The sequence below is a fragment of the Propithecus coquereli genome, unplaced genomic scaffold (genome assembly GCF_000956105.1).
Source record: "Propithecus coquereli isolate 6110/MARCELLA unplaced genomic scaffold, Pcoq_1.0 Scaffold256, whole genome shotgun sequence".
NCBI classification, from domain to species: Eukaryota; Metazoa; Chordata; class Mammalia; order Primates; family Indriidae; genus Propithecus; species Propithecus coquereli.
This window is the reverse complement of record NW_012148130.1, coordinates 999205-1008784: the sequence shown is the minus strand read 5'-3', so window position 1 is coordinate 1008784 and position 9580 is coordinate 999205. Positions and strand designations below refer to the sequence as shown.

The window sequence follows — 9580 nt, the reverse complement described above, 5'->3', positions numbered from 1 at the left end:
GCACACCTGTAGTCCCAGCTAGACTCGGGAGGCTGAGGCAGGAGGATCACTTGAGCCCAGGAGTTCGAGGTTACAGTGAGCTATGATCGCATCATTACACTCCAGCCTGGATGACAGAGAGAGACCCTGTCTCTAAAAATAAAATAAAACAAAATAAAAAATAAAAAAAAATCACAAAACTTGTTTCTGGCTTGAAAAATCATCTGCTGAATGAAAACTTCTCAGAAATGGAAATCTTGTGAATTGTTATGGACTGAATGTTTGTGTCCCGCCCACCCCAAATCCGTATGTTGAAGCCCTAAGCCCAGTATGATAGTATTTGGAGGTGGGGACTTTAGGAGGTAATTAGGTTCAGATGAGGGCATGAGGGTAGGGGCCTCACCCCCATGAGGGGGTTAATGTCCTTATAAGAGGAGGAAGAGAGACCAGAACTCACTCTGCCCCACGTGAGAGCACAGCAGGAAGGTGGCTGCCTGCAAGCCAGGAAGCAAGCCTTCACTGAGAACCGAACCTGCCAGCATCACGATCCCCAGCCTCCAGAACTGTGAGAAATAAATGTCTACTGTTTAAGCCACCCAGTCTATGGTATTTTGTTACAGCAGCCTGAACTAAAACAAGGATTTAACAATAGGTGCCTGTCCAGCTCATCAAAAATACAGCTCACACAGAGGCCTTAAATGTCATCTAAAGCTTAATTCTTTACTAGTTTATTATTTTCCAATTAAATTCTTTGTACCGAAAACATGCTAAGTAAAAGGAACTAGTCACAAAGGACCACATACAAGTTGAGCATTCCTTATCCGAAATGCTTGGGACCAGAAATGTTTTAGATTTTGGAATATTTACATTGTACTTACTGGTTGAGTATCCCTCCTAATCCAGAAATCTGAAATCCAAAATGCTCCAATGAGAATTTCTTTTGAGCACCATGTCACTCAATAAATGTCAGATTCTGAAGGATTTTGGATTTTCAGATTAAGGATGCTCAACCTGTATTGTATGATTCTATTCATATAAAATGTCCAGAACAGGCAAATCCATAATTGAAAGTAGATTCATGGATGCCAGGCTCTTGGGGGGTGATGGCTAAGAAGTGAGGGGCTTCTTTATGGGGCAATGAAAATGTTCTACAATTGGCTGTGGTGGTGGGTGCACAACTCTGAAGATACTAAAAGCCAATGGACTGTATACTTTAAATGGGTGAACTGTATGCTATATGAATATCTCAATAAAGCCATTTAAAAAATTCTTTTATACTGAACACATTTTGTACCTATTTCTAAATTAGAATCCATTAATTTGTTTCCAGTTCCTGAGGTTTCCAAACCATACTAAGGTGAAAGCCAGAAAGATGAGGAAATTTTAATATAACCATTCCCCAGATGCAGACGAGTTACCTGTAGCTCTTGGTACAGTCTTTTTAGCTCCACTGCTGCTGGTCCTGTCAACTTGCCATTGTAAGACTGGAACCCGTTCAATTTTCCTTTCTTTAAATCTTCCAACTGCTGACTGAGCTGATCAACTCTTAAAATTGCAGTCTGTACTTCCTGCTTCTTTTCCTGGAACATGGCACTGAACCTTTCTATTTCGGCAGCTATAATTGTCCACCAAAGAAGAAAAAAACATCATTTAGTTGACATTCTTTTTCACTTCTATACATTGAACTCAACCCTAGTATCACCTAGTGCCAGACCTTGGATAAAATTACGATATGCTTAATCTAAAACACATGATGTGGCTGGGCGCGGTGGCTCATGCCTGTAATCCTAGCACTCTGGGAGGCCAAGGTGGGCGGATTGTTTGAGCTCAGGAGTTCGAGACCAGCCTGAGCAAGAGCGAGACCCCGTCTCTACTAAAAAAAATAGAAAGAAATTATCTGGACAACTAAAAATATATAGAAAAAATTAGCCGGGCATGGTGGCACATGCCTGTAGTCCCAGCTACTCGGGAGGCTGAGGTAGGAGGATCGCTTGAGCCCAGGAGTTTGAGGTTGCTGTGAGCTAGGCTAACACCACGGCACTCACTCTAGCCAGGGCAACAGAGTGAGACTCTGTCTCAAAAAAAAATAAAATAAAATAAAATACATGATGTGACTGCTCATAGAGCAAACAACGATATATGCATTAATTGCTAAATACTCTTTAAGGCAAGCAGTCCAAAAGCTAGCTTGGTCAAGCCACTTCAGAACCTCAGTGTGCCCATAGAACGAACAAAGGCTTTGTGAGGGCAGAGTAAGCCACATCAGCCTCCAGCCTCACTGTGACACTAGCTGAACTGACGAATAAAATCAGAGTCCACACAGAAAAAAAGGGAGTGTCTGTATGGCTCATCGTAATGCATGGATACAATTTAAGCGGTTCAAAGAAAGCAAACACTTGTAACAAGTGAGCCTTCTTGGAGCACCCCCACCCCACTGCAGAGGGCTGCTGTTACCAATGTAACAGAAGGATCTTCCTGCTGCATCCCAGGGCTACAAGAGACCTTTCAATATCACTTAACCTAACCAGCCCCGTCCTTTTAAGGCATATAACCCAGCAAAGCTTTGGCACATTTGCTGTAGAAAGGTGCAGCCAGACTATGTTTCACTTGATCTGGGACTGGTGAAGAGTGGGTGCCAGGTGGGGCCGTGGGCACGTACACAGATTGCCATTCATGATTTTACTGTAGTCCACTTGTCCCCTCATGGCTCGGATTTTCTTCAGCTTGTTTTCCTGGGCTTCAACTCGTTCTTTCAATTTCTGAAGTTTTTCATTTTCAGAAATAGACTGCTGCTGACGGCGCTCCTGTTGCTTTAGAAAATGTAAACGCTGTTCCTAACAAAAGAAGGAAAAATCTAACTTTGAAAATCGAATCTTACGATGACTTTCACACACTAAAAAGAAAAATTTGAATGTATTCCACAGTATCACCCATCTTAATGAATACTAAAGAAACAGTAGAGGAATCCTGCACACATCAGACCACGCGAAACTGAAATTACTGGGCGTATAAGTATGAGGTGGTGAGAGTCTGGCGACTTTACTACGCACGCTGACCTACACCATTCAGTTAATACGAGTGCTCTGGCAGAAAACCTTACAGGAGGAGAACATGCACCGACTAACAACCTCGTCTTCACTCTCACATCTGTGACGTCCCAGCCAGCCTGAGTTTCCTGCTGTCAGTAACATGTTTCCTGTTGCTACAAAGTGGCTCCCAAGAATCTCTTACTTAACTTCCTAAAGGAAATGAGCACTGACCAGCAGAGGACTTTACACTGAAAAGAGATAAAGTAATCAGTAATGAGATAAACCTCCATTTGCTAAGTAACACTGAACAATCAAGGAAGTGTTTTGCTTTCTTCAGGATTAGTTTCTTCAAAAATAACGAAACATTTTATAGTCAAACGATAACAGGACAATCCAAAAATAAAAATATATGCAAAATTCTTCAATAGGTTTTTTTTTCCTATTAATGTGATAACATACCTTAAGGATAACAGTCAACATTAAATATTCATGGTCCCATATGTATGCATAAAATATACCTAAATAAGGAGAGGTTTAAGGTATGATTATGCAGGCATTACATACTACACTTTAAGGTAAGGAAATATGTGCTTAAATATTTCAGATTTAGCATTAACTTGTGATTTACACTGACAAAAATATCTAAAATTTTTTTAACAGCAATACTCTTGGATCAATATTTGGAAAGAAAATAAAAAGCAGAATTAGAAAATTTTATAATTACATAATATTATGTATATTTCATCTTAGAAATCTTATTAATGGGATGAAATGCTTTCTAATTTATTTAACTTTTGATTATTTTTATTATTGTAAATCCAATAAACTTTTTAAAACAGTCCAACTTAAATTATTACTTTCATGAAAGTCGATAGTACAATGAACTACACAATCATTCAATAAATGACAAAATTGGATTGGACATTTGGTTATTAAGAAAATCTCTCTACAGAAGAAAGCAGTAAGAACCTAGCTGGTAATTTTTAAAGGTTCTCTTTAAAGCAGTTGCAGAACATTTTAAGATCATTTACATCAATCATTTCCAGCAGGCATGGGTGATAGGTCTGATTTTTCAATGAAGTATGACTTAGCCATTATTTAAGAAAATTCCCAATCCTACTTTACAGAGTTTCAACAGCAAATGTCAACTTCGGTATACAATGAGCATTATCTGTACCCTGCACGGTAATGAACCAAACAATTTCCGCATAGAGGGCACATCAGGAAGCCCTGTTAACCAGCTGTCATTGTCTTCAGGGTCCCTGCCCAGCATTTTCATCATGGATTGCTGGTTTTCTCTAAACACTAATATCCACTACACAGCTGGGAACACACCCACAGGAAAAAGGAGGTAACAACAGAAAGTATCCTTTCTAAATTTTATCTATGAATTGGATAATGTCAGCCATTTCCTGTTCTTGTGCATGTCAAGGGTCAAATGTCCTTGCTCTGATACCTTCTCAACTTCCAGCACCTAGAGTATGCCTATATTATTACAGAAGTGATAATAAAAAGACATTGTAGTTAGCATTCCCGTGGCATGGTCCTATTTTACAAGTGTTACCCATGAATGTATGAACACCAATCTAAAATGATGGTGGAAGAAGATATCTTTCGAACAGTGTTGCCCTACCTCTACTTTGATAACTTACCTTGGCAACCAACATCTGCTGCTGATTTTCAATTTGCTGTTGTTGCCTAGCTGCCATGTCTTGGAGCTCTGAGAGGGTGAGTTCAACACGTGGATTCCCAACCTACAGAGAACAAAACACACACACCGGAATGTATGCTCATCCGCATAATTGTCTTTCTCTAGTGTCAAAACTCCAACACTTCAGGATTTTAGATAGTTTCCCTAGAAGTTAGGAGAATATAAACTAGTTTATCTTCTCATAAGAACTTTTCCTAATTGTTGATGTTTTTATTATTGTTTAATGCTTTTATTATATATAAATAACAGTTTTTCTAATGCGTAAACATCCAATACTATATTTAGTAAGAGGTTCGACTTTAAAACAAACCTTTGCAAATGTGTATTATAAGTGACTTCCTCCTTCTGGAATGGCGATATAGTAAGTGTATTTGAGCAAATGGGCCTGTCAAATGTTTAAGGATACACAACAACAACAAAAAAAAGTGCAGGTGACACCTAAGGATAAATGTCATCTCATTGTCATGTGGTCTCAAGAAACTGAAATATATAACAGATTCTAAGATACAAACACCTCAGTACAAACACCTTATGTATGGCCTACATGAAGAACTGACATATCATCCGACAGAGTTACGTGAAATAGATACCAAGGTAATGCAGAGCTCCACTCCTGTAAGCCTGTCTTCCTCCAAACCCTCCGGTCCTGACCATGGAGACTGCACGGTCCAGACCCCCACGTTCTCCTTCCAGGTCCACACATACCCGTAGGACCCTTTCTCGTGCACCACTCTTACACCTCTTATCGTTCTCACTCAGTTTCAATCTCTGTTCCTCCAGCTCGTGTCTTCTCAAACTTTTATGGTGTTCAAGCATATTCTTGACTCTTGAAAATTAGGATTTGTTCGACAGTCTTAATTAGAACCCCCATTCCATTTATCCAAACATCCTGAAGAAGCAACATGGAGCAAGCCTCTTTTTCAAAATTAGGTAAACTACCAAGCTATAGAGACTTCCATGTGGAAAGAAATCTGTTTATTCTACCAAAAAATAAAAAAATAAAAACCAGTCTATTTCTACTTTAACACTAATAAAGAGTTACTAATTTCTACCTACTGAGATTTTCTAATCACGACAAAAAGTATTTCTTGAAAGCTTCAGAAGTTTTACTTCATAAAAACTTTTTTGACTAGAGAAAAACTATGTCCATTCAACAAATTTTTCAATTTACATTAATTTCATAATTTTACAACTTGAAGGGAAAAAAATCAAAAACTATTTTTCTAGTCTCTCTTTCCTACCAATGGCTTTGAATAACAAGGAAAAGAGGACAGAAGAGAAATTTAATTGCTCAGTATTCTGATATTTATATCTGTGAACAAGGTAGAGCTTGTAAAACTATTTTACTTAAATCAAAAATTATTTTATTTGCCAGTATATACATTTGTACCCTCTTTATGTTGCATGTGTTTTTCTAACTATAAAATTAAGATATGCCACGTTGTCATAAGTAAGTCAGGCATTGTATCTTATAAATATACTAATATGTGCTGTAATACAATTTTACTGAGGTAGACTTACACACAGAAAGGTGTAGTAAGTCACAGTGTACAGCTCAATGAATTATTTCCCTAACTTGTCTCTGGCTATGATCACCTCCCTTCTGAACTTGTTCCCTAGTTCCTGGCTGCCTGCAAAGGCTGTGCTCAGTGCTGCATGGAGCTTTATAAATGAGGAAGCTCAAGAATGTCCCCACGAGCCCAGCACTGGCAAGAGGCAGGGCAGGACTGAAGCTGGTGCCCACCCCTATGTGGCAAGGCTATTGTGAAGGTGTCAGGCAAACACATTTCTGTATCCTGTCCATGTTCAATACCACAATTCATTTACCCTATATATGCCAAATGCAATCCTAGACACTGTGAGCAATATAGAAGTATAATAGAATGCAGTTGCCCTGTTTTCAGTGAGCCTCTATTCTAATGGAAGAGATGAGAATCTCAGAAGGGAAGCAGTAAGATGACCCCACCAAATTCAACTATGAGGAACAGAGACTGAGCTCAGGTTTCTTTACACTACATTTCACTGGGAAAAAAACCAGCACCTCCCAGGGTAGCAGTGAGGACAATGGAATGTCACATGCACTCTTGCAAAATGCACTGTGCAGCTTGGCAACCACGTTGAGCGGCACATGAGACATTCATAAAAGCAGGACATTTCACTACACCACTCTTGGCTACCCTGGGTCCAACTGTCATGAGAATTATGCGGCTGAAAATAAAAAGATGTCTCTGAAAACCTCCCATTCTCAAACAATAAATCCAAGTAAGAAGCTAAACCCTCCATACATTATCATTCTTGACTTGACAGAAATTTCAAGTATTATTTCACAACACCTATAATGAACATAAACATAATTTTCTAATTTTATGGTCTTAAATTTAAGATGACCAACTTTTTAAAAAAATGGACAAGCGTATGTTCTAGTCTACTTCAGATACAAAACTTCAGAAGTTGCCTTACTAAGTTAACAAAATGAAATAACAGGCCAGTTTAAGAAACACACAGCTTATTTTTAAAATGAACTTTATTTAGGCACAATGTACATACAATAAAACGCACACCCATTTGAGCTTTGCTTACTAATGAGGATCTGTTCTGAGAAATACGTCTCTAGGCAATTTGTCATGGTGGGAACATCAGAGTGCATTCACACAAACCTAGGTGGTACAGCCTGCTACACACCCAGGCTGTCTGGTACAACCTACTATTCCTAAGCTACCAAGTTACTGTACTGAATACCCAGGCAATTGTAACACAATGGTATTTGTGTATCCAAACATATCTAAACATAGAAAAGGTAAAAAAAAACAAGGCATAAAAGATTAAAAAAAAAAATGGCACACCTGTATAGGGCACTTACCATGAATGGAGACTACAGGACTAGAGGTTACTCTGGGTGAGTCAGCGAGTGGTGGGGCGTGAATGTGAAGGCCTGGGACATTACTGTGCACGACTTTATAAACACTGTGCACTTAGGCTAGACAAGATCTATAAAAATATTTTTCTTCAATAAAAAATTAAACTTAGCTTACTATAACCTTTTTACCTTATAAACTCTTTAATTGTTTAACTTTGACTCTTTTATAACACAACACATACTGTACCAATGCACAAAAATATTTTCTTTCTTTATATCCTTACAAGCTTTTGTCTACTTAAAAAAAATTTTTGAACTTTTTTGTTAAAAACTAAGACACAAATACACACACATTAGCCTAGGTCTACACAGGGTCAGGATCTACCCCTACATCGTGTCCCACTGGAAGGTCTTCAGGGGCAGTAACATACGTGGAGCTGTCGTCTCCTGTGATAGCAGTGCCTTCTTCTAGAATGCCTCCTGAAGGGCCTGAGGCTGTTTTACAGTTAACTTTTCGTTTTAGTAAGTAGGAGTACACTCTAATGATAAAAAGTATAGCATATATAGTAAGCCCATAAACCAGTAACACAGTCATCTATTACCAAGTATTATGTGCTATACATAATTGTACGCACTAGACTTTAATAAGACTGGCAGCGCAGATCTGTTTACGTCAGCATCGCCACAAACATGAGCAATGCGTTGCTCTACGATGTCATGATGGCTGAATCATCACTAGGCAATAGGAATTTTTCAGTAATCTTATGGGACCAGCATTGTGTATGTGGTCCATCGCTGACTGAAATGTTACTATGCAGCACATGACTATATACTGCTGGATGTGGAGTTTTTATGTGTTTGTTGTTGTTGTTGTTTTTAGAGACAGGGTCTCACTATATTGCCCAGGCTGAATTCAAATTCCTGGGCTCAAGCGATTCTCCCACCTTAGCCTCCCGAGTAGCTGGGACTACAGGCGCTCACTACCACTCCCAGCCTGTTGAATGTGTTGTGACAATTGCATATCCAGTGTAATCACCACCCAGTCAAGATACAGAACATTTCCGTCACTCCAGAAAGTTCCCTACTGTTCTTCCCAGTTGATTCCCATCCCTTCCCAAGGCAAGCACTGAACTGTGGGGTTTTGTTGCTGTTGTTACTTTGACATGATAGACTTTTCTGTTTAGTCTAGAATCTCATATATATGGAATCATACAGTGTGTACTTCTTTGCGTTTGGCTTCTTTCACTCGCCGTAATGTTTCTGATACTCATTCATGTTGTTGCATGTATCAGTAATCTGTTCTTTTTCATCTCTGCATAGTATTCCACTGCATGGACGTATCACATTTTGTATATCCATTTCTCTGTTGATGGACAACAGGTGGGTTGTTTCCACTTTGTGGCTATCAGGAATAAAGTCAATATGTAAATTAATGTACCAATATTTATGTGGATAAACATTTTTGTTTCTCTTAGGTAATCAATGTCAAAAAGTGGAATAGGTGGGTCATGTGGTAAGGGTATGTGGAAATGATAGAAACTGCCATACTGTTTTCCAAAGTGAAGTGTCAATTTATACTCCCACCAGCAACTCATGCGAGTTCTAGCTCCTCTCTATCCTTGTCAACACGTGGTGTTGTCAAAAGTTTGGATTTTAGGCCAGGTGCAGTGGCTCATATCTGTAATCCTAGCACTTGGGGAGGCCAAGGCAGGAGTATTGCTTGAGGCCAAGAGTTCGAGACCAGCCTGAGCAAGAGCAGGATCCCCATTCTCTACAAAAAAATAGAAAAATTAGCCGGTCATGGTGGCATGTGCCTGTAGTCCCAGATACTCAGGAGGCTGAGGCAGGATGATCGCTTGAGGCCAGGAGTACAAGACCAGCCCAAGCAACATAGTGAGATCCCATCTCTACAAAAATATTTAAAAATTAGCTGGGTGTGGTGGTACAGGCCTGTAGTCCCAGCTACTCAAGAAGCTGAGGCAGAAGGATCGCCTGAGCCCAGGA

At 39.3% G+C, this 9580-nt stretch overlaps 1 protein-coding gene across 2 annotated transcripts in view; it reads right to left on the bottom strand.

Annotated features, from left to right (window-relative positions):
• The window catches only part of PPP1R13B (protein phosphatase 1, regulatory subunit 13B), a 103695-nt gene that overhangs the window by 15309 nt on the left and 78806 nt on the right, over nt 1–9580 (bottom strand). For both annotated transcript variants that reach the window (XM_012647116.1, XM_012647118.1), the window contains exons 5-7: nt 4661–4762; nt 2639–2813; nt 1398–1594 (exon numbers count right to left, since the gene is read on the bottom strand). In XM_012647116.1, coding sequence (XP_012502570.1) covers nt 1398–1594; nt 2639–2813; nt 4661–4762 — 474 coding nt within the window. The remainder of the gene's footprint in view (nt 1–1397; nt 1595–2638; nt 2814–4660; nt 4763–9580) is intronic.